The sequence below is a fragment of the Truncatella angustata genome (genome assembly GCF_020726525.1).
Source record: "Truncatella angustata strain MPI-SDFR-AT-0073 chromosome Unknown BKA67scaffold_6, whole genome shotgun sequence".
NCBI lineage: Eukaryota > Fungi > Ascomycota > Sordariomycetes > Amphisphaeriales > Sporocadaceae > Truncatella > Truncatella angustata.
The window spans coordinates 1,949,965-1,974,646 of NW_025763386.1; the positions used below are offsets into that span (position 1 = coordinate 1,949,965).

General features: G+C 49.6%; 7 protein-coding genes and 1 non-coding gene across 8 annotated transcripts; 6 read left to right on the plus strand and 2 right to left on the minus strand.

Annotated features, from left to right (window-relative positions):
* Nucleotides 1-352: 352 nt before the first annotated feature.
* Nucleotides 353-2,641, plus strand: BKA67DRAFT_660834 (uncharacterized protein; the record flags this gene model as incomplete). The annotated part of the gene is made up of 1 exon (XM_046107697.1): nt 353-2,641. One exon carries the CDS (start codon nt 353-355, stop codon nt 2,639-2,641), a length of 2,289 nt encoding a protein of 762 aa, XP_045956343.1.
* Nucleotides 2,642-4,816: 2,175 nt separating this feature from the next.
* Nucleotides 4,817-6,253, plus strand: BKA67DRAFT_537910 (uncharacterized protein; the record flags this gene model as incomplete). The annotated part of the gene is made up of 2 exons (XM_046100401.1): nt 4,817-5,304; nt 5,482-6,253. 2 exons carry the CDS (start codon nt 4,817-4,819, stop codon nt 6,251-6,253), a joined length of 1,260 nt encoding a protein of 419 aa, XP_045956344.1.
* Nucleotides 6,254-7,669: 1,416 nt separating this feature from the next.
* On the minus strand, nt 7,670-9,502 carry BKA67DRAFT_593691 (ubiquitin carboxyl-terminal hydrolase; the record flags this gene model as incomplete). The annotated part of the gene is made up of 5 exons (XM_046104968.1): nt 7,670-7,771; nt 7,822-8,055; nt 8,116-8,894; nt 9,006-9,353; nt 9,418-9,502. 5 exons carry the CDS (start codon nt 9,500-9,502, stop codon nt 7,670-7,672), a joined length of 1,548 nt encoding a protein of 515 aa, XP_045956345.1.
* A 1,218-nt stretch (nt 9,503-10,720) lies between these two features.
* Nucleotides 10,721-11,593, plus strand: BKA67DRAFT_521072 (putative metallo-beta-lactamase domain protein; the record flags this gene model as incomplete). The annotated part of the gene is made up of 1 exon (XM_046098241.1): nt 10,721-11,593. The coding sequence occupies one exon, from the start codon at nt 10,721-10,723 to the stop codon at nt 11,591-11,593; it is 873 nt and encodes a 290-aa protein (XP_045956346.1).
* A 3,885-nt stretch (nt 11,594-15,478) lies between these two features.
* BKA67DRAFT_593693 (uncharacterized protein) lies at nt 15,479-17,420 on the plus strand (the record flags this gene model as incomplete). The annotated part of the gene is made up of 5 exons (XM_046104969.1): nt 15,479-15,629; nt 15,690-16,357; nt 16,416-16,529; nt 16,586-17,179; nt 17,235-17,420. The coding sequence occupies 5 exons, from the start codon at nt 15,479-15,481 to the stop codon at nt 17,418-17,420; spliced, it is 1,713 nt and encodes a 570-aa protein (XP_045956347.1).
* A 1,389-nt stretch (nt 17,421-18,809) lies between these two features.
* Nucleotides 18,810-18,910, minus strand: BKA67DRAFT_t128. Its single transcript has one exon. It is a non-coding gene; the product is annotated as a tRNA-Ser (tRNA).
* A 1,010-nt stretch (nt 18,911-19,920) lies between these two features.
* Nucleotides 19,921-21,078, plus strand: BKA67DRAFT_593694 (uncharacterized protein; the record flags this gene model as incomplete). Its single annotated transcript, XM_046104970.1, has 2 exons — nt 19,921-20,382; nt 20,434-21,078. 2 exons carry the CDS (start codon nt 19,921-19,923, stop codon nt 21,076-21,078), a joined length of 1,107 nt encoding a protein of 368 aa, XP_045956348.1.
* Nucleotides 21,079-21,874: 796 nt separating this feature from the next.
* BKA67DRAFT_537915 (serine palmitoyltransferase) lies at nt 21,875-23,633 on the plus strand (the record flags this gene model as incomplete). Its single annotated transcript, XM_046100402.1, has 4 exons — nt 21,875-22,206; nt 22,280-22,790; nt 22,858-23,349; nt 23,409-23,633. The coding sequence occupies 4 exons, from the start codon at nt 21,875-21,877 to the stop codon at nt 23,631-23,633; spliced, it is 1,560 nt and encodes a 519-aa protein (XP_045956349.1).
* Between the last annotated feature and the right edge of the window lie 1,049 nt (nt 23,634-24,682).

Sequence of the window (24,682 nt, forward strand, 5' to 3'; positions counted from 1 at the left end):
AAGGTAGGTCAGCTTTGGTCACCATAATCAGCACCCCCCATCAGCCATCCCATGCTGCTACACCCCAATCTGAAGCTGATCAAGTCAACTTCATAACCCTCCCAGTTCTTTCCAACCCAGACATCCGTTCCCTCTTGGCGATAATCCTTCAATACTCGTTTTCAAACACCCTCTAGGCCAACTCCTTGCCACTTGTTCTTGGTCAAACGACTCTCCTGGGGTCCGAATACTCTTGGACATACATGTCACTGACTTGCGTACCAGTTTTCAACAAGACAAAAACAAAACCATTCCCTGCCATAGGTTTACGCCTTGCCAGTAGATGAGCATATCGACACCCTTGCAGCGCACAATGGCTGTCGAGCATGAGCCTCGCCTTGTGCCACCCCAGGCACCAAAGCCAAACCTAGACTTAGATGCCAACGCCATTACCCGTGCCGGTGCTTCTGGCTCGCTTCTTACGAATCATGGCGCACATGGCCATCCCGACCAGAACGTGGCCAAGGGTCGTGGCGGCGACGATAAAAACGACAAGCCACTCAAGGCCAATTCTCGCTTGAGAGTGTCGTCTTGGGAGGGAACGCTTCCTCGACTCGGGTTTAGTTCAATAGATTTGAGTGGAATATTAGATTACCAGAATCGGCCCAAAACTCCCGACGCTTTTGTTTATGAGACGTTGGCATCTCCCACTCGGCCGCCTACGCCGCCCTTCGTCCCCAGCCAGAAGCTTCCCAGGCTGTCTACGGGTCTTGTCGCGACATTGCCCGACGACTCCATCCCCGCCACTGCTTTCAGCTCAAGCTCCGCCTTTACGCTGACTACGAGCACTGCTCAGAATTCATCCTGTGGTCGAGACCGAAGCACTATACAGTCTTCACCTCCGGTACCCACCTCATTGAGAAGGGACAAGCCACAAGATATTAGCGGCCAAGGACAACTCTGGGGGTTCAGTCTGGCTAGTGGTTTACAAGATGCTCTTGGCCGGTCTGTGGGCTTCCGTAGCAATACTCCCATCCATGACCTCGTGGAGCAAGAACCGCCGCAAGCAAGACAGCCGCTAGCAACAACAATCCCGCCACTCGAGAGTTCCACCAACCCAGTAGCTCACAGGTTGCCTCCTGGCTTTCCTGCTGCATCCCATACGCCAAATCCTACCATTGCGGGTGCGTCAAGCCCTTGTCCACAGCGAATCAAGACTGACAACAAGGTCGTAGCCGTTACTAAAGGTCTTGTCTCTTTCACCACTCGAAGCATCGCTGGTCACCGCGAACCACTCAACAGTGGCATCGATGTTGACCAGTATTTTGATATCATTCGGGCTTCTATAGACATTACACCACGTCCCCAGCGCTCTATAACTCTAAGACAAGTCCAGGCGAATATCAGTCCAAGAAGCACTCCTCGAGGCCAAACACCAGTCACCAGCGCGGCTTGGCCCCCAACCTCTCAACCACCAAGCAGTCCTCAGACTGAGCATTCACAGTCGGAATATAAACAGACTGCCCCATATCCGCCTCGCATACTACCCAAGTTTCGAGACGTGGAGCTTCATTCTATCATTGAGAGTGTGTACGCTTCATCGCCCCGTCAAAATACAAACACTATTGTGCACAAACACCTCCCCGATAACGACGTCGATGGTAACGACGACGACGACGACGACGACGACGACGAAGAAGTTGGAGGGTGTACCGTAGAACCTATTCTCGATCTGCAGCAGAGATTGACCATCTTCAATCAAGAACCGCCTCGGTTCTCTCGCAAGAAGCCTACACCAGCTCACAAAGCTATCCAAGATGCCTTCCGGGCCCAAGTTCGTGAGATAGCATCATTCAGCGCGCAGTTCAAGCCTGTCCTCCAGCTCAGCAAGGAGGACAAATTCAACTGCTTGGTAGCAAAGATACAGACGAAGGGACTTCTCACCAGCAATGGCATGACAGGTGCACGAGACGTGCATGTCTTTGTAGATATGTCGAATATCTTCATCGGGTTCCAGGATACTGCCAAGATTAGCCAGGGTTTGTCCATCAACGCCCGTGTCACTTTCAGTCCCTTTTCCTTTGAACACCTAGCTTTTGTGCTTGAGCGAGGTCGAAAGACGGTTAAGCGCAAATTGGCTGGTTCTGTTCGACAGGCTCATCAGATGAACAACTTGCCGTCTTACATCCTCGAAGCTCAAACTTATGGTTTCGAAGCCAAGATACTTCATCAAGTTGTCAAGTTGGATCGAAACCAGCCGTTTCAAAACAGTCCCTGCACTAGTGCTGATGAGGCGAACTCTGCGATACTCTGTCCTCGCACAAAGTTGGGTGAGCAGGGAGTCGATGAGACACTGCACCTTTCCATGCAAGATAGCATCCTTGATGCCCAGGGGAACCCAGGCGTCATGGTGCTTGCAACTGGCGACGCGAAGCCAGCTGAGTATTCCGATGGTTTCGCACATTATGCTATCAAAGCCCTGAAGCACGGCTGGCACGTAGAGGTCGTATCGTGGAGAAAGTGCTTGTCTAGCGAATGGAAGAAATCGCCATTCAAGGACACGTACGCTGATCAGTTCCGAATTGTTATACTTGACGATTTCTTCGACGAGATACATGCAGACTGGGTTGGCAGTGCTTCGGCCGTGTTGGCTCACGTTTGATGGCACACGTTTCACATCTTGTCAAGTGCCTCATACTTTCGCGCTCTACACGGCCGTGTTGGCTCCTGCTCTACACGATTCTCAACCTCTGCATCTTACAGCTTGTCCGTTATAATTGCTTTCTGGAGTGTGTTTGACTCTTATGATGCTTCTGCTCCAGCGACCTCGGTGTCAACGTGACTGGAATCACTACCCTTTTCCTCGTTTCGTCTGTGGCCAATCGTCTTGGCTCAATTCTTGGGCGTCGATATCCTATGTGGAAACGGATTCGCAAAATCGGCGGCTACCTTGCCCACACAATGAACTGGATCGGCTGACTTGGAACGTTGTCCGGCGACTCGCCGTGCTTGTCTATTGTCATTGTGCCTACTGGTTGCCTGGCATGTTACGCTTTTGGACAGCGATATCATATTTCGGACGCATGGCTGGAATGCCATTGCCCTGATCCCATCGTCGGCAGCAGTAGCATTGGCAGCAGCCACCAACTACGTGAAGTCGTACTCCTGATTCAATCATGCATGATTTAGTGTATACGCATTCGACGTTTGCATTATCATCTTTGACATGATAGAGCAGCACAACGGCTTTCTTGTAACCGGTTTTGTTACCTTTCTCAAATCGTTCTCACTTGGGCCACTGAAACCTTGAAACGTGGCTTTCAGCAGTTCATTTTCTCACATTTCACCAAGTACACGGATGACATGACGAATCAAGGCCATATACAGGAAGACATGGGGGAATCGAAAAAGGCACTCGGACATGTCGGTATTTCCGCAGATAATCGACACGGAGGAGTTGATGAGCTGCATCTTTTGGTCCGCTGGAAGCAATCTGCTCTCAGCTATAGCGTCGTTGCGTCATGGGGGTGTTCCTCACGTGCATTGTAATAGGCGTTTATGGCATCGGTATCTTTGATTGGAAATTGGTTTTCCAGTTGCATCTTCATGGTATTGCATACTGGCAGACTTCTTGCGAGGCGTGGTGGAAGGGAGATCTCTGAATGGGGCAACGATTGGAACGATTGGAACTGTGAAATGTATGCTTGGGCACTCATGGCTATCGCTGATATTGCATATCCTCCAGCGGGCATGCTGACTTCGTTTGAGCAAAAGAGTGCAAGGATTGGAAGGTCACTGTACTCGAGTTTGCTGCCACGAATGGGGTCATTTATGCATGCACTTAGGTATGGCGTCGTGAGATAGGCTTCATGAATATAAGTGGATACATGCTCGAAGATGGGTTCGTCTGATATTCCGTCCGGAGTTCAGAGCTCTGGATGTTACTGATGGGTATGGCAACTACGTTCAGCGTGTCGTCAGGTCGAGCATCCTGCTGGATCGACCTGCATGCCTCGGTGCGATCACCATCGCTACCGGAGAGGTGGTGGTGGCATGGTGCGCACCCCCTAATGGCCTAAAGTTTCCAGCTACAATTAGTGTCGCGATAAGCGTTGAACTGTTCCTGCTCCGTGATTGGCGCCATCAGCTCAGCTCGCTCCAGACGGCTCTAGCGGGAGATTGCTCCGGACTGGAGGGGTGGGGGAGGAACTCAGCTTTGGTCAGTAAGATCAGCCAACACCCGAGGCGAACGAAGGGCAGAAAAGAAGAGAAAAAGGAGAGCAGGCAAAAGGTAAGTGAGCAGCAGCAGTTACATAGTTAACCTTGGACTAGTCTAGTCTAGACTAACCTTAGTAGCTTACTGTGGCCCAGTAGAGATACGGACAATTACCACTCACTTCATCTTTTTAAGGTCCTGTTCTTCTACCTAGATTCGTACTATCCTTGCAGTAAATCTTATTCTCTAGCTTTTTGGGGGGTTTTTTCTTTTTCTTTTTCAACTTTTTCTTCTTAATAATAATTTTGTTTTTACTGCCTTCAGACCGAACGAACCCCTGCTGGCTCCGGATCCTGTACCGATTACGGGTCACCACAGTACATTTGAATCCCCTCTACCTGCGGCCAGCCTCTCTGCTGCCGCGTGTACTGCCACTGCCACTGCGTCAACGCTGTGTTACATGTGTACAGACTGTAGCTTCTTCCGATCTGTCTGAACTCCAGGGGCGGTTGAAGAAAAGAAAAAAAAAGAAAAAGGCCACGAGGAGGTTTCGATTAAAGCCCACTCTTAAAGAAAACGGATTCGCGACCAGTTCTCCAAATGGGTGCCATAACTCCCAACATGTCGTCACTGCGCAATCCTCCGCGGCACGTCACCATCGGTGGCATCGCCTTTGCCATAATCGTGCTCTTCGTCGTGTTCACACCGCGATCGCCCCACGTAAACCTGCCGCAGTTCAAATCCCCCTCGTCCTCGAGCAGCCAAGCCGACACGTCCAATGCCCAGGGCTCGTACCTGGGATCGTCGCGAGCATCTGAGAAGCTGTACGGGAAGGAATACCACGGCCACTCGTCGCCGTCCGACATCAACCGCGTTACCAACGATACCCTGGGCTTCTCCAAGATCTTCGTCGTCGGTCTGCCCGAGCGCAGCGACAAGCGCGATGCCATTGCGCTGACGAGCTCCCTGACCGGATTCCGTGTCGACTGGGTGGATGGTGTCAGGGGCAACACGATACCAGACAAGGCCGTGCCCTTTGGCACTGACAGGAAGAAGCTGTGGGAGAATAACTTGGGCAGTTGGAGAGGACATATGAATGCGATCAGAAGGTAAGGATTTGAGTTCCTTTGCAGGCGTTGACTTTGCGAGACTTGTTCCAGTTTCACCGCACCCGGCCCCTTCCAGCCGACATGCCCATCTACCTTGTTCATGCGGTTACAAGGACACTGTCCACGTGGTCAAGATCTACTCGAGTCTCGACACGGCTAACAGTATACGGTTGATAGAATCGTCGAAGAAGACCTAGACTCGGCCCTCATCATGGAGGATGACATGGACTGGGACGTCCGGCTGAAGCCCCAATTGGAGCGGGTGGCGCAAGGCGCTCGCGCGCTATTGGGCTCGGCATCAAACCCTACCTCACCCTACGGCGACGACTGGGACATACTCTGGCTAGGCCACTGCGGCGAGGTCTTCCCAGAGTTGCTGGATGAGAACAAGGGCAAGCCCGCCGACGACGCCGGCCTCAAGTACATGCAGCGCAAGTTTGTTATCGAGAACGACCTGACCGTTCCACCTCTCGACAAGGTCACCGGCCTGATCGACTTCAAGCAGAGTCCGGAGCACACCCGCTTCGTCCACATCACTGCTGCCCCCATTTGCACCTTTGCGTATGCCCTTTCCCAAAGGGGCGCAAGGAAGGTGCTCTTTGACCTCTCCGTCGATCATCTCAATGGGCCCTTCGACAACTCGCTCGCTTGGCTCTGTAGACGGGCCGTCTCCAGCATGGGCTCGACAGATCCCAAAGCAGCCGGAGACCGCGGACTAGACGCCAAGTGTATCAGCGTCACCCCGCCCGTCTTCTTCCACCACAAGGCCAAGGGTCTGATAAGCGGCGACAGCGACATCCAAACAGTGGCCGACAGCAAGATCCGTGAGAAAGGCTCCACCGAGAACATTGTCTGGAGCGCGAGGAGCAACATCAGGAACATGATCATGGGGACGAGGATGGAGAGTCAGTACGAGGAGAGCTCGTCGAAATCCTCCGGCTCATCATAAACTAATACAGTCTCGGACGAAATGGGAGTGGGACTGGACGAAAGCATTAGATGGGGACAACATGATTTACGGCGCAGCATCAAGAAGTGATGACCACTAGAGGAAAGGGACATGCCCCATGTCAGAACAGAACCGGGGAGCCCTCGGGAAAACGGTAAATGGTCATGGTGTGCTCGGCGTTTTGTAGGATAAGATACCTCTGATAAGTGCCATGTGAAAAGGCATGTGTGCAGCTATTACCCCTTGATTATTCGCGACATTGAAACTGACCCTGTTTGCTGAGTGCGTGCTACGGTGGCATCTGGACAAATTGTCCACCACGTCAGAGTAATTAATGCTGTGAGTTCCAGACACGGGTTCTCTTGGCTCGCCAATGCTATTCCTGTTCATCGAACCGTGCATTCGTGACTCCCAGATTTCGCTAGTGTTGAGCTATGCCCCTTTGCAATATCGCATGGTGATTCGCGGGCACGCCTCGTGCATGAACGCCAGCCTCCTCGCGCTGAGGCCGTCTGCGTCGCCGCTCTCACCACCATGATCGTGCCCCGGTTTCTCGAACCTCGGGATCCGGTACTTGCAAGTTCCAGCCTTGCCATGAGCGACTGCGCCCTCCCTTTTCCCTGTTTTCGCTTCACCTTGGTCCAGGCCGTCCTTCGACCTTAGGGGGGGGGGGGGGGGGGGGGTGTTTACAAGACACTGTACGGCAGTCGTGCGAAAGAAAAAGGAAAGACGGAAAGAAAAGAAGAAAAAAGGTGTGGACACGCCCCCGCCCCTGGGCATGGGATGATTCGAGGCATTTCCGTCGTTGAAACTTATCTGCCGCGACTGTCTCTCAAATTACAAGCTCGATATCCAAGCGATCGGATCCGAGGGTGTGATGTTTGAGCAGCTCGGAGGTGCTCTCTGGCTTCGAGGTCCACTCCACGGCGGGCACACGAGGGCCCAATGGCGAAGGCGTCGAGCTCCGCGTTCAGATCCATGGCACCTCGCTCAGACTCCCCTTCCTCGTGAGGAACATGGCCTCGGTCATAGTTGCCGTGCTCACGAGTGTGCCCGCGTCTAAAAAAAAAAAAAAAGACGTTGTAATCCCCGTGGGGGTCATTTAGCCCGTCCGATTCGTCGTACAAGGAGCTAACTAGCTATCCCCAAGAACGGTCGTGAGAAATTGTCATGTGTGTTAGAATGGCAAAGGTACACAATGAGAGATTCTGGTCCAACCCCTATGTTTTTAGAAAAGGAAGAATCACAAGTCATTGTATTCGTAGCAAAACGCCAGAGCATACTGCTCATATGCTATTCTAATCCAGACCGAGGCTATGCATTTCCATAAAACGATGCTAGGCGCCATTCCCTTAACATTCGTAACGCCAGTCAGTTGTGTGCTTCGCCGTAGCTAGCTTTGCTGGGAAACGATTTTCATGACAGCGAGCGAATCATGTAGAACAGCAAGTAGGCCTTGGCATTCAGCACCTCTGATTTCGATGCCAACTCGACACGGTGGTCGTTGAACGCGAACCACTACATACGACATTAGCTCAGACCGCAAACAACCTTTTAGGAAGCCATACCTGATCACCCACTCGGCAATAGGACACGTAGTGGCCAGTATCAATTTCTCCTACGTGCACCACGACACAGAGCAGGTCGTAGGTGCAGGAACGGGCCAGCTCCTGGCTCTCCTGCCCGCTTGCGGTTCTGCCGCGTGATGTATAGGGTGTCATGTTTAGTGTCAGTGGAAACTGGACAGGCGTTTCGATTTTAGAAGCCTTCACATCTCTGGCTCCTTGTTTGTACTCAAACCGCTGTGGTAATGTTTGGTCAGCATCACGGTTCCGGCATATAGCAATGAGTTCTGGGCGCACCTTGAGCTGTATTGACAGTGTATTCGGCAGAAGCTTGATGCTGTTATCACGCCGAGCTTGCTGCATCGAATCGCAGTTCCTACAGCGATACTCGCACTTGTCTGACTTGATGTATTCCTCGTCTAGACACTCCTGTAGTGTCAGACTGACAGGCGCATTCTTAGCTTTCTTGCCGCGCTTCTGGGCCAGTGTATCGAGGCCTAAGCTCAGATCCATGAATGATTCCACTGCATCCGTCACACCACCACATGACTGGCACGTAGTCTGTCTCTGGAGCTTTCCATAGAACGTCTGATGAATAATACAGTTGCAGCTATGCTCACTGCCCATCTCCGGCTTCTTGCCGTCCCCATTGCGCTCGTGCAACTCCTCGGCAAGAAATTGGAAGAACTCGTGGGCGTCCTGTTCTTTCGTGGTGACAAGGTTCTCGAAGGCCTTCTTTTCACTTATCCAGAAGCCAGATAAAATGTTGGCGGCAGTGTAGCCGTTCGTGTTTTCCATTGCGTAGAACTCCTGGAACATGGCATCCATGGAGCAACTCAAGCAATGGGAGATCTCACAATCACCTTCAGTATGTCCATCACTGAGATAGAAGTTTCTGAGGAGAGGGTTGTGCAGGAAGCTCTGAAGAACGACGTTCTGATAGCAGGTTGCACCTGCGTTGTAGATGCCACGGAGGCCATCGGCCTTGCAGGACGCCACTGTTGTATTATTGGATATATAACGAGGGTCATCCTTGACTGGGTCTGAGAAGAGCTCCTCATGTTTTCGCTTGCGGCCTACGGATATCAGTGAGTAGGATATTCGGCGGGGGACAAGACGCCCAATTTTGGGTGCTCGTGATGGCAGCAACTCGGAAGTATGGTGTGGTTCCAGGTTCAGTAGCTTACCCGTGAAAGTGCCAGTTCCTATCTTCTTCACTCTGAGTTCCTCGAGGGTAGGGTCCCAAACAAAGTCCTCGCATAGATGGCAGTAGAAAGATCCAGTCCGAGAATCGACGTAGAAGCGATGACCCTTCTTAGTAGCATGTTTCGTACGCTCCTCTTCTGGTACAATGGCAGAGCACTGCAAGCAAAGATAATTGGAAGTCAGCGACGTGGAGATTATGCCCTCTGGTATCTTGGATGTCTGAGGCACGACAGCTGTGTTGTCGTAAATCACCCGCAATAGCATCTTGTAGTACTGGATAGAGCTGGCCATAACATCTGGGCTATTTGAGAGGAGGATCTGGACATGTTCTTGGGGCGAGAGGTTAGCAAAGTTTGAACCAGGGAGGCAGGATGTGATAGATGGGCGACCAACCGCAACCGAACAGAGGTGTGCCAGGAACTGGGGACTTGATGTTGGCGGCCTTTGGAGAAGCCGGTTCCGATGGCTTTGCGCTCATCTTGTGCTTGCTCTTGGTGGGTGTATCGCTTGGTCTTGTCTCCCGGAACCCGTCGTTTCCATGCGCCGAGTATGTGTGGCGTGGACGGGCCTTTTCTGGATATGAACCGGCGTGTTGCTAGGGTGGGTATTCTACTGGCAGCAGCAACAAGTGGTGATCTGGAGCGCCGCCGATTGCGGATTCACTATACTCGTCAAGATATGCCAACGGTAGCTGCTGTTGGAGAGCACCCTCAGGGCTTGGGGCTTGGATGAACGGCCTTTGATCACGGCTGAAGAGACGCCCACGTTGTGCGCTCGGAGGGAAGCTCTTAATGCTGCGCTCCGACTCTCTGTTGGGCGAAGGTATCGTGAGGTTACGGATGCGATGGAAACTCTGGAGAGTGGCAAACGGTCAGCGCCTGGAAACTCTCGCCGAGGGGCTTGTGGAATGGCAGATGTACTTGGATTGGGCTTAGCTAAGCCTTACAGAAAGGCAATATTGCGTCTACTTCCAACGCGATTGTCTGGATCAATTGATTGTTCTTGTGTCTAAAGATCATTAAACTGAAAGCTGCTCACACAACAATCGCGACGAGGCTTCCCGACAGCTGCAGCAGGGCGCTGGAAATTGCTTATCAACAGCTGATTGAGCAGCTTATCTGAGCGCTACATAGTGGCTGGCCTTCAGGGGTTTATCCCAGCGTTGCACTGTAAGCCCCGATATACCGACCCTCTGTCCCTCCTCCCCGCGCTCCAGCTCCAGCTCCAGCGCTACAGGCAAGTCAGCATCCGCCCGGGCCCCTACTTTTTTATAGAGCTCCTTGCCCTCTCAAGACCATGGATCTTATTGGCGTGACATCTTGACACTTCCGAATGTCGTGATTCGCAACCTCGGCATCAACCTCTCCTCCAAATCAAATATTCAGGTAGGCTTATCTGGCGTTCTCCCTCGTGTGCCCAATCATCGAAACGGCTCTTTCTGGCCTTATCTTGGCTGAATATATATATATATAGATATCGTAAGATTAACAACACCTATGAGGCCTCTAAGGTTATTCACTTATACCGCCTGTCGATAGCCGAGAAAGAACAGCTGTAAGCACCCACACATTCGTCTTTCTGGCCCCGGCTCTTGTTTGTTTTTCGCGCACGTTCGAGAAGCTCTTGCCTGTGCACCATCTCAGTGCCAGCGCATTTTATGAAATCTTTCGCTGCTGTCTCCACCGGTCTCAGAAAGATGGCCTCTCAGCTCGTGCCACTGCCCGAGGTCGAAAGATTGTCCCCCGCAGTGACCCGGATCCTTGGAGGGAACCCGGGCAAGTTCAGCCTGCAAGGGACAAACACATATCTGATAGGCACCGGCTCCAGCAGGTTGCTCGTCGATACCGGAGAGGGCAAGCCATCGTGGGCTGCCGCCCTGAAACGCGTTCTGGCTGAAGAAGATATCTCCATCAAAAGTGCGCTGCTGACTCATTGGCATCACGACCACATCGACGGCGTGCCCGACCTGTTGAGTCACTCTCCGGGCACCGCCGTCTACAAGCGTGATCCTCACCAGGGCTGGCTTGATATACAGGATGGACACAAATTCGAAGTCGAAGGTGCAACGTTGACGGCTGTTCATACACCAGGGCACGCGACAGACCACATGGTATTCATTCTGGAGGAAGAGAATGCTCTCTTCACGGGCGACAATGTACTAGGCCAAGGGACATCCGTATTTGAGGATCTAGCAACCTACTTGCAAAGCCTGGAGAAGATGGGCAAGCTAGTCTCCGGACGCGGTTATCCTGGTCATGGCCCAGTCCTTCCCGATGTCAACGCCAAGATTTCCGAGTACATAGCCCACAGGTTCGAACGGGAGGAGCAGGTTATCCAGACACTCGCCTCTCAAAAATCGTCTCTTGCCTCGACTGGGGAAGTCTCGGGACCCGCCGACGCTTGGACTGCTATGGAACTAGTCAAGGTTATCTATGCTGCATATCCAGAGAATCTTCATGGCCCAGCCGCCCACGGCGTGGTTCAGATCCTGCAGAAACTCCGGAACGAAGGCAAAGTCCTGCTCGAAAATAGCGATCTCTGGCGATTGAAAGACAAGTCTAGTCTCTAGTAACGGCCTACGAAAAATAAGTGACCAGAGGTCAGGAGAGTCTTGTTTACCATAGAGTTGACGTAAAAGCCGCCTGCCCAGGTGCATCCAAGCCTCAACGAAGAAGTTCACCTGAAAACAGGCATGGTCTTGGCGTAACAGAGAACGTAACATATAAATACCAACGTCTCCATGTACATCTTGTAGGGGGTGAATCAATAGGCCCAAGGCTAATGAGAACAATATATGTAATAACTTCACCTTCCCTAGGTAGTGTATATGTTTTATCAAGAAGCTTGCTTCCAATTGTTTTTCTTTTGTCTCCCCCGCACTCTCTCCCCTCTCCACATCTCTTCGTTTCTCTGATATATACCTTAGTAGATATGAGCGGATAGAGACGTGGTCTAGGCCCAGGCAGGCTCGAATTGACAATTTGGTTATAATCATTTGGGGACGTGTTGAGTAAGCTCAGGTCGGGATGCCGACGGAGCCGGCAAACCAATGATCAACTTGCTTCAATTAATAATTAAATCTTTGGGTCCGATTACTAAGTAGTGGGATGACTGAAGACGGGACTGACGGGGGTGACCAGGTCACGGTAGGTAAATGTGATAGGCTAGCTTGCTACGATAATGAGACTTGTAAGCTATAGCGATCCACGCCCAAAGATCGCAAACGTTCTTATACAATCGGCTGTCACTAACTCGAAGTCCGCATATGTACTTGGATAAAGTCGAACTAGAATGGGGCCAGGCCGTAATGATAAGAAGAAGAAGAAAGAAAAGAAACCCCCTTTCCCCTTCTAACGTTAGCCGTATTCGGTAGTAGTTAATAGGAGCAGTGGGCAGTAGTGACATATTCGGCAGATATAAGAGTCATGCTATTAGCTCATCATTAACAATGCGGGTTTCATGCTGCAGGAGTGGCAAAGGGGATTTAGAAAATATTATATTGCTGATTGATGTCGTGACCTCTTTGGGCAAGATCGTACCGAGTGTAGAAGAAGCACGCGCGCTAAGTTAGTGAGCGCAGGGATAGTCGCCACAGCGCTTTTGGTAGTTCTGAAGCATTTCTGTTACAAGAATCCACGATATGGCCAGCAAAACATTGTCAACCATCATATCGGTTGCAATGCCATATACAGTACCGCTAATGACCTTCCGCTTGTGTTTGGTCCAACTAAGTAAGTCTACAGAGCTTGACAAGGAATGGACCCGCTTCATCTTCAGCCAAAAGGCTCTGGTTTTGGCTTATACAAAAAACCATACACAACAACTTCAGAAATCAATACATTAAAGTAATATCATGGCGATTAATAGCTTAACAAAGCAGTACTTTCAATTTCCCTAAAAGTTATTACCATGCTGTCATATTGCATTAAACACGAAAGAGTATTGCGAAACTATGTATCTGGTTTATTTCGCCTTCCGCGGGGCGCTTCGCATCCTTACAACCATATCGTGCAACAGTGACTATGTATAGTGGGTTCGTGCAATACAGCGTCGGAGTCCGATAAGAAGCCGCTCGTTACTTGCCTCCTCCGCGAGCTCGCCGACCGGTCGGCAATGAAAAGCGATGTATGAGCCGCTCCACAGTCGTGTGATCAGGGTTTGAAGGGCTTTGTCCTTGTTTAGCAGAGATGCCAGCTCTGTGGCTCAGAGACTAGGCTGAAGATAAACAGCTCTTTCAATGCTATACCTAAGCTTGACAGATACTCGAGACTCGGTCGTCATTGTGTAGGCTATGTGATGTGTTTCAGCAATCAAAACATCTCTGTTCGCCTTCGACTGGCGCCCAAGATGACATATCAAGACAGAAAGGCACTTCTTGCTGACGGTGAATTCGTCAGGGCGATCATCGATGACTCCGATGCATACTATGCACAGTACCGTACCGGGGCAGCCTGGTGGTAAGACGCAATGGCAATGTGGGGTTTGACGGAGTCATCGGAGGTAGCGCCTCCAAATCCTCAAACGGCTCTAAAGACCTTGAAGCCACCTCGGACAACACATGGTTCGACCTCGAACCACCATGATGCCGTTAGTCAAGGATTATTACATCGCAGCAGACGGTGATCTGTTCGCTTTCTGCGCTCAAAAATGGGCCATGCAGTTGTAAACGTCTGATCCGCCGGCACTTGGTGCAAAGGCTACGCTACTGGCCCGCGCCTGCATGCAAGTGACGCACCCTTGTTTTATAGCGCGTGTTCAATTCTGTCTTGTATTATCCGATACAGCCGACAAGTGGCGCATACTCTTGCGGGATTCACGAAGGCTACAATTGATTCCAAACAGACTTCCATGGACATATAACATAATCAACCTCAACAGCCACTAGATTATATATGCTCTTCATGGAAAGCTAGTGATATAATGTGGGATAAGATGGGTTGTCGCATGAAGACCAGTGGATGCTCGAGTTCAGGCGACTTCGTGAATCTCTATATCGATAGCTTAAGCCGGTTACCGATCTACAGTGGCCGAGACTTGAACTGGTCGGATTGGTCGTGGAATCCCAGAGAATCAATTGTGCATCACACACTAACTTAGCACATCATCCTTGTCAAGCTTCCTACCGGGGTACTATGAGAGTATCATCTGGACTTGAGCACGGAAATTTGCTATCTTTTGCTTGGCAGTATCTAGAGCAAAAAGTAGTATCCTGGGTTGATGTCATAAAGCCTTATATCATGACCCGAATTCTTTCTACTACATGAGGACATGATTATTCCGATATTTCTGTAAAGTAGGCAAGCGGTGGATTTTGGGAACAACCGGAGATACTGAGATGGGTTTCAACGGAACATTTTGATCTAGGTGGTCAGCACAGCCTATTCGCATACTGGCTGCATCCCCATCTTCCTTCAATATCACACATTTGTCCACATCGCCCTCGCGTTTCGGGGTTGCAGTAACACATCCTGACATCCTATCCGTGGCTCGTCAAGTTACATACAAGTCCAGAGTGGGTCATAGATGCACAGTTTTCATCCATGATTGCTTGAGCCTCGGACGCCAAGCCTTACGGTAGATCACCATTGGGGTTTGTGGCTGGGGTTCGAGCTGCAAGAGCTGCACGAACTGCACGAACAGGGGCTCTACTCCTTGTGTAAAATGTGAGAGGTGTCAGGTGGGTCAGATGACGCTCGTCTCCAAGTCTGACCTGACATGGGTAAGCTCCCCACTACAAGATGCTTACCGCCCGATCTTTTTGGTTTTTTTCTGACCTCAAAACATCTTAGACCGGAAGCTTCGGATCTGCATGGCTTTCCATGTGACTGACCAAACGTGCCTAATGCCTCCATCAAACCAAGTAGCGAATCGCGAGTGATGAAACGAACTCGATGCAAAAAGACGTACCGGGGCGCGATGGGGTTTGGAATTTGTAGGTAGCTAACGCCGGAGTTCTGACCGTTGCTTACAATCCGGGTTTTGAACCTCAATGGCGCTGTCCCCCAAGACATAATAATAAATATGTAGCACCGTAGTCCCTTCCCGCCCAAGGCGCCAGTCCGTATCATTTTCCCCTCCGCTTGGCCTCTCGGCGTCTTATGAAGCGGTACAGAACGCCTTTTATTTATAAGTGTCCGTTCCAGCAGCTACCAGCAGTCTAAATCCCAGTTCATCTTATCTTCATCGCAGGCCTGTCATATACGGGCAGGGCTCCCTGGTAGTCGCGCGTTTCCGAGGCACTACTTAAATCTTTTGCCAAATTGTTCCTTTTCTATGCATGAAACATCATAACCTCTGCCGGATTAGACAAGTTATCGGTTGGTTTTCTTGGAGCATACATACATTACACGCAGCAATGAGGTCGACGACGAGATCGGCATTGTCGCTCCTAGCAGCCACTGCGGTCTTGAGCGCCTTGCCTACAGGATATGCACATGGAGACGATAATGGTGCAATGGATATGGGCATGGACATGAACGTGGAAGAATCCAACCCAAATCCCGGCTCGTACGCGCCAACGTACTTTACACACCCTGAACATCGCGGTCTTATATATACGCACATTGCGCTCATGACGCTTGGGTGGCTCGTGGTACTGCCAATAGGTAAGTTGAGCTGTCGCGTCCAGAGAAACGGTCGAAGAGCTAACAATTTTTCCTTCCAAGCTGTCATGTTTTCGTTGGCTCGTTCACGGTACACTTTACCCACTCAATTTGTGTTCCTGGCTACGAATGCGCTAGCCTTGCTTCTGGGTATCAGCTACGATGCGCAAACACCAGACCTCTATCCTAACAATGCTCACCACAAGATTGGTTGGATCGCAACCTGGATCGTTTCTGCCCAGGTTCTCGTCAGTCTTGTAGGCCGTGTAGCAGGCGTCGTGAAAGGCGGTGATGGCTCTCGGAAGCACGGTACCGAAGAACAACAGGCGTTTATCCCTGTCTCCACTGAAAACATGGCGGAGCATCAGCGCATAAATGAGGCTATCAACCTGCACAAATTCAGACACTCATATGATAGCGGGCAGGGTACCGAGCCTAATACCGAGTCTCTGAGGACTAGTTCCGCCTCAAACTCGTCCGGTCATCAATCTCCAACGAGTATGGAAGAACGCCATATAGATTATGATGAGGACGACGAACTGGAGCTAAAACCCGTTGAGCTGAACCCTGTCAGATCTCAAAGTAAACCGCTCATCGCAAAGATTGTTGGAAAGATATCCAACAGGACTTGGAAGTTCCTCCTTTTCGGCTACAATGCGGTAGATAGAACCATCCTCATCCTTGGCTATATTGCATTCGCTACAGGCATCGTCACCTGGGCCCGTTTCTTTGTAAGTGGTCGCTCTTTCACGGATCATGTGGTAGAATGGAACTAACAATCATATCCAGGAGGGCCATGCTATTTTCACTGGTTTAGCTCACTGGATTAAAGGCAGTGTGTTCGTTTGGTATGGTCTACTTACGCTTGGAAGATGGTGCGGTAGTTTTGGCGACCTTGGTTGGGTAGGTAGTAGGCCGCCCTACAGCTGAGGATCTTACTGACATATCTTTGTGTACAGGCTTGGAACGTTAGACCGAAGCAAAAATCCCAGAAATGGAAGCCATCCGCCGAATTTGTTGAGGGTGCCCTGATCTTCTTTTATGGATCCACAAATATCTTTCTCGAACATTTAGGCAACTCTAGCGCAGGCGTCTCGGAGTTCAGTCCGCAGGATCTTGAGCATATTTCGATTACGGTTTTGTTCATTGGTGGTGGTCTCCTCGCCATGCTTATCGAGTCGACCAATATCCGTGAGCTTTTGAATACCACCGTTTCAGAAGCAGCTCTTGCACAGCCCGCCCATTCCTACAATGATGAGGAACGTGAGGCGCTACAACCACCCAAGCAGTACGAATTTTCGATAAATCCGATCCCGGCTTTGGTGATTCTACTGCTAGGTATCATGATGAGTTCGCATACTCAGGCATCCATGATATCCAGCATGGTTCACAAGCAATGGGGTAACATGCTCACTGGTGCTTCCTTTGCCCGTGGCTTTACCTATGTGTTGATGTATCTACGTCCTCCCCGCTCGATCCTGCCGTCCCGTCCCCCAACCGAGCTTCTCACAGCATTTGGACTGATTGCTGGTGGTATTATTTTCTGTGCAAGTGTAAGCATACAACGGACATCTTCCCATTCTAAAGTAATGACTAACTCTGAGATAGTCCGGTGACACCATCGAAGGTATGGTTCATTATGACCTTGATGCCATGTTCTTTTACACAGTCACAATGGGCTTTGTTGGCCTCTTGATGGCCTGGGTTGTGCTCTTGCTGGCACTCAAAGGCTGGGCTATTCGCCGCGAATCTGGCAAGGCGCCAATTGGATGGAGCGCATCTGCACGAGTTTAAATGGCTGATCTTGCATTTTTGGCACTGGATACCCACGAGACCTGGTCTTCTTTCTGGCGCAATGGGTATTGCCGGGAATACCCCATACTTCCTTTTTGAAATCTGGACTTTCGTCCTATCCTATGATACCCACAAAGACTTGGAGATGGATGAACTCGGGACGATTACGAGAGAAGAAGGAAACCACTGGAGAGGATGATTAATGACTATAGATTACTTAATGAAAATGTGGTTTGACTTTCAAGTCTTAACCTTTGGTCTAGTATTCGGGACGGATTCCGTTAATTTCGTTTCTTTTGTACCATATCATCTGACCTAACTGAAACGGGAACACCATGTTGGTGACGACATGCGTCATCCCTGACGCTGGCTGGTCGAAGTGGCAAGTAATAAACATAGGATTTCGTTAACCAAGCAAACTTTTCCACTTCTGGCGGAGTTCAAGGTTTATTATTTATCCAGTGTTATGCCGGTTGGGAGTGACCATTCCAAGTCATCTATATTTAGGTTACCAATCTCCGAGTCTTCCTTACGTGATATCGAGTTGCCAGTGCATTTCGAATAGCGTGCTTCTGTCTCCTCCGTAGAAAAGACTTCCATATCATTGAGTTCTGTAACAACTCAAGTATCTAGGTCGGTGTTGTCGACATGTACAAGTTGGATATCTACGAGGAGACTGTGGATGCTAAGCACACGCACCCCTATGACTTCTTCTTAGTATAGTCTCAGTGAGTAAAGGACGATAGAAGAATAGATGATCAGGTTGTATAGTATTGTGTTTGTTATCATGCCATCGTCGTAGCAAGTGAGAGCTTATAAGCGTCAAGCATTATCAAATCATTGACTGTATGTTCTCTAATTTCCTGCTTTTAATGTCATGAGAATGGCAAAATCGAAAGTCTCGAAGTATTTGATCATGTTCTTTCGGCCATTTTATAAGCCCACGGCGCTGCGAAATGTCGTTTCGAACGATATTCTACATATCGCTTTAAAGTTTGGTGTGTGACGGTAAGGAGGGAAGCACAATTGGTACTGTAGATGAGGAAAGTGTGTATTTTCCCAACCAAAAAAATTCACCTTGTTTCATTTCTTGCTTATGTTTTTTTCCTATTTTTAGTTATATGACATTTATTTCTCAATGTACATAGAAAGAAAGATGCATTACAAAAACCCAATCATGAGAGGTAGACCTTATTTTATTAGCAACGGACAACTTCTAACTGTCCAAGAAAAAAGGCTTCGCACACTAACAAACTTGGTTCATTCGCATCCCAGGCAACAATGAGAAAATCACAAATAGATTTGACAAAATGAAGAGCCGAGATAATTAGAAGTAAGTACAATAGTGAAGCGCTTCTTGGTTGACCAGGTGTGCACACAAAAAGATGGCGACATGTGCAGGATTTGAACCTACGCGACCGAAGTCATGAGATGGCTGAATTGCTCACTGCGATTCAAGTCTCACCCATTAACCACTCTGGCAACATGCCTTGTTGAGATCTTGGACAATTATTAGAAACTAATAGCTTGACTCAACTTAAGTGGATCCTTGGCTACTCATTACCCAATCGTTGTGATGTTCAAGCCCGGGTGGATGTATTATTATATAACATCATGCCGAACATCACCCGAAATTATGTTCTTCAAGTAACATGAGCAGAATAAGAACAGCACTTGTGGTCATGGTTAAAACATGTATTTGAACAAGCGATAGCAGGAGTCGACATGATTAGGCAAGATACGTTTCACCAGCAGTTGAAGGTTTAATTGCACTCGAACGCTTTCAATACTGTGAAGGCCCAGACAAGCACGCAAACTTTGATCACTTGGCTGCATCACAACACGTTGGGTCGGGAAGGCTTAGTATGGCATTGGAGGCTTGTACTCACAGTGTCATAGGTGCTAGTTACAGTCATACTAATCAGTACCAGTTTGCAACGATCGATGTCTTCACTCAATATAGCAGTACTTGTCACCACAGTTCTCAGAACAAAACAACACACACCACCATTATCTAAGCCTGCGAGGCAAAGACTGACACTGAGGTCCGTATAAATCCTTTCATTGAGAATCGTTTTCTACACTAAGTATGAAATCTGTTTGCTAAAGCCTAAATCAGTGTCGTGTCAGTTGAGCCTATGAATAAGTAGATACACGAAGTGGCTTGAGAAATAGTAACCTCCACAGAGAACCCGTGACATGGTGTACGATACGCACTTGGTCAGTGGCCTAGTCACTGCCAAGGCCGACATAGTATTGGGTGCATTCGTGATCTAACTAAAGGCGTGTGTACAAGGTCTGATGCAATGGCAGGGGTGTAATTTCAATAGTCCGCCATCATCAACGCGGAGACTACCCAAAAGCGACGTCAGCTCCCAACAATACAAAACTAAGCATTGCAAGCAGACCTTGGAGGAGTATTTAAACCCGGACGAGCGCTGCGGACATCATACTGGGACTCCATTGATGGGATGACACTTCGGCCTATACCAGTAGCACTATGCCCCGATCACTTCTTGGAACGCTCTTTGCGTTCCTTGCTCCATCCGCACTATGTTTGGACACCGTCAATTATGGTGCGTTCACACAAACTGCAACATATTCAATCGCGAACCAACTTGGTCTGTTCCAAGGAGTCAACCTGAACGTGACGTACCTTCAGATACCTAACTCGAGTTTCGCCTATCCCAATCTGCTCAAGGGGGGTTACGATGTGCTCACAGGTACAATTGATAACGCGGTGAACCTGCGATTCAATCAAAATGCAACAGTGACAGTCCTAGGCCAAATCGATGCTGGACCCGACATTGTAATCGCAGCAACGCCAGACATCACAAGTATCCAGCAACTACGGGGGAAGTCACTCATTGTCGATAGCCCGGTCAGTGGATATGCCTATATCTTACGAAAGGTTCTCAGTTTGTACGGTTTAAGCCTGGAAAACGGAGATTATTACTTCCAGGTGTGTCCGGTCCCAATGAATGAACTTGACCTCATGCTGAACCTTGGATAGACAGCGGGCAGCACAGCGCTTCGTTACCAATACCTTACGTCGGGAGTTCTGCCCAACGGGACCGCCGTTTATGCTACTATTCTAACGTACCCATTTACCGAGTTCGCACGAGCACTGCCTTCTGGCCAAAGACCTACCATACTGGCGAGGGTTTCTGACTTTATCCAGCCATTCTCAAGTTCCGCCATTACTGTAGCTGAGGCATCGCTTTCTGACACATCCAAACGCGACACTCTCAAGCGATTCTGGGCAGCACTCTATGCAGCAAGCACTTACCTAGCCACGCCGGAAAACCAAGACTGTGCGGTCAAGGCGATCGGTAAGCAGCTCAATGTGACCAGTAGTGTCGCGCAAGCCGAGTATGCAGCTGCAACAGATGCAACCAGTGGAGAGAGCATCAGTGTGGCTGGGGGGTTCAATGTTAGCAGACAGGGTCTACTGAATGTCATCGACGTGAGAGGACAGTTTGGGGGGTTTGCGTCTATTGCAAAGGAGAGGGGGTTCGATTTCGTTGAGGCCATCGAGCCTGGTGTGGGCAAGATGATCGACTATAGTGTCAAAGATGAGGCACTTGCGGCTTACGGGAACTGGATCAAGCAGGTTACGAAGAGAGGCAAAAAACTGTGCACGGCTGCTGGGTTGTAGGGCAACAGGGCCCCTTTCTGTTGCATTGCATCTCGAGATGGCTGGGTTCACTGCTCAACAACGCTCGACACACTATCTACGAATGGATGAGTTGGGTATTCCCCCGGTTTGGGAGAAGACACCTAGGCAAGGTGGTTGCCAGAAAGAGGCCTCCGCTGACAGACAGGGCCTTGCAGACGGGAATGCCTTCTAGTTAGGTAGGTAATCTGCGAGTAAGGATTCTAATAAACGTGATTGAGGGCCATCTCAGTCAACCTTAAATTGACTTACAGTCGGTGCTTAGATACATACTGTACTGCGTGGGCGTACTTTTAAGGTGCTGGGAATCGAGACGGACACGGAGTCATGCTGCTGCTGCTGCTGCTTGTCAGCTTGTGTTGCAACTGCCAATCTTTGGCTTCCGCTGCTTGCATGCTTGCAGTTTAGCGTTCTGCAGCCGCCCCACATGCATTTATTACCCCTAACACTTGAATTTCACTTTACAAACGCGCGCCTTCCGGGTCGTCGCCCGCGTTCCATTTCCAATTCCAATCCCAGTCGCAAACCATCCCGTTGCTCCCGCAGAATGACAAAAATGTGCTTCGTTCTGTAATCAGTTCATTCAGAGTGGGGAAAAAGACCATATTGGCAGAGACTGATTCGGCGACAAAGTTTGCGCAGTGTATTGTCACTGCACCCCTGTATTTTGTCCCTGTTTCTGGTCACGATTCCGCCAGGCGCATACCAAGACTTGAACTGAGGTCATCATCATAACGTTCTTTCATTCATTCCATCTATTCACTTGACGAGACAAGACATGGATCTTCACGAAGCACAAACCCGCCTCGTGGCCTCGCTCCACGAAGTCTCACAGGGCTTCCAAAAAGTCCCCGGCAGCGCCGTCCTGATCCGCTACATCCAGTCCAGCTACCAGAACGACCCAATACGCTCTGCCATTGAGCTTGTCCTGGTCATTTTCTTCATTCGATACCTGCTCTCGCCCTCCTATCCCACACACGGTCCTAACTATGTCAAGTTGAAGGAGGAAGAGATTGACGAGCTTGTAAACGATTGGGAACCTGAACCTTTGGTCCCCAATCAGACCCCGTTCGAGGAGCTCGAGTCTGAGAGACTACCCATTATTATCGGGTAGGTTTGCGGAAGTCCGGCCTTGGCGTAGAAACGCGCAGACTAACCACAATGTTTTATGTTTTTTTTGCAGACCGACTGGGCCAAAGTCAAAGTTAGCCAGCGGCAAGACCGTCACGAACCTCGCCTCGTACAACTTTTACAACTTCAACGCGAACGAACAGATCAAGGACAAGGCCATCCAGACCCTGCGCACATATGGAGTGGGACCCTGCGGTCCGCCGCAATTCTATGGTACTCAGGATGTCCACATGAAGACGGAAGCAGATATTGCCGCCTATCTCGGCACCGAGGGCTGCATCGTCTATGCCCAGGCCTTCTCAACCATCTCCAGCGTTATCCCTTCTTTCTGCAAACGCGGAGATGTCATTGTTGCCGACAAGCAGGTCAACTACTCCATACGCAAGGGTATGGAAATTTCTCGAAGTCAGGTCAAATGGTTCAACCACAATGACATGGAGGACTTGGAAAGGGTCATGAAGCAGGTTGTCCGCGATCAGTCCAAAAAGAAACTCACGAGGAGGTTCATTGTCACCGAAGGTCTATTTGAATTGGTTGGCGACAGTGCCAATCTACCAAAACTGGTAAGCACACCATAATACTGCCATGCCCGTTAAGCTTAGGAGTCGTTCGTTCTAACAACTGCTGCAGGTCGAGTTGAAAGAAAAATACAAATTTCGCATCATGCTGGATGAGACCTGGTCCTTTGGTGTCCTGGGTCGCACTGGACGTGGTCTCACTGAAGCCCAAAACGTGGACTCCTCACAAATCGATATGATCGTCGGTTCCCTCGCTGGGCCTCTATGTGCTGGTGGTGGTTTCTGTGCCGGGAACCCTGATGTTGTAGCTCATCAACGTATCACCGCGGCTTCGTACACGTTCTCTGCCGCACTGCCAGCTATGCTAGCCGTCACTGCCAGCGAAACACTCAACGTGTTGCAATCAAATCCAGAGATCTTGACCCAATGCCGGGAGAATATCAAAGCCATGAGAGCGCAACTTGATCCCCGCAGTGATTGGGTCAGCTGCACCAGCTCACCAGAAAATCCTATTATGCTCCTGGTTCTCAAGCCAGATGTAGTTCGCACAAGAGGACTGACATATGAAGACCAGGAGCGCATCTTGCAAGATTGCGTTGATGAGGTGAGTTCCCAATTTCAATGATAAGCTCAGGACATATCTGACCATGCACACACAAACAGACTCTGAACAATGGCGTTCTTATTACTCGGCTCAAGAGTCTGCCATCGGTGAAAGCTATCGGTACACCAAAGGATGAAACATGGGCCATTAAACCAGCATTGAAAGTGTGCATCACATCTGGCTTGTCAAAAAAGGAAACAGAAAAGGCAGGTGTGACGATACGGCATGCTATTACTAAGGTCATGACCCGGAAGACCAACAGACAATCGTCACTTGTGGCATAAAAGCCATAGACCACAATAAGAAAGCGATGATGACAATCATACTATAGACGTGGTTGGAGTACATTCGACCTTGTATGAACGGATTATGTACATTATAGCAAGAGTAGAAGAAGTCTACTTATCACGAGACAGGAGCGCAGCAAGACTACGGGCACACAAGACATCGACCCCCGATATATAATATTAATTAATTTGATCATCAGCAGCATAATCAGCACTTTTATCGAAAAGTAATAAGAATAGTACGAAGGGACCATAAGAGACACAAGATTACTACGTATGTATTCATGGCCTCTGGGACATGTGGCATGCCAGACGGAATTGGCCAGACTAATCGGGCTTGCACAGATAATTACTAGACCAATCTGAAAACCTAGGTTTCTGCACGAATCGTGCCGGTCGTGAATCTGCAAATCTTTCTGCAGGTAAGAAGTTACGGTATATTAATCGCTCAGTATACTACATACAGTGGCTGGAGGTTAATAATACTCCTGAAGCACATGCATATGCTCACGGAGTGGTGAACTCATGAAAAGAAATACCGCAATTGAATAATAAGAACTGGCATCATCAGACGGTCCTCGCTGCTGTTATTCCATTTGCTTCACATCTGCCAACGTCGTCCCTTCTTGTCCTTCTTGTTCTTCTACTTCATCATCTTCTTCTTCCTGCTGCTGGGCAAGCACAAGACATCTTCTTCACCAACCTCGATACCAGGAATTCCAGTTGACTGGAGTGAACAAATATCATCGCATACTCGACCTGGCGTTTCGCTTGACAAAACACCGCCGTCTAGTCCTGTCTCTTGCTTTCTTCAGAGTATCTCCGCAGCATCAAAATCGTTAATGCGCCAGGACAGCGCAGAAGCCTGACGTTCTTTCCAACCCCAGAATTGTTGGCAGAGGATACTCCACGGAAGTCGAATAGCACCATCAAAAGTAATCGTCCACTGGTCAGTTATGCATTGTGATTGTTATTTGCATCTGCCCCTTCAGGATCAGGAAGGTGGTCTTGAATGCGCTTTTCATGTCTCACTTCTTGAACGATAG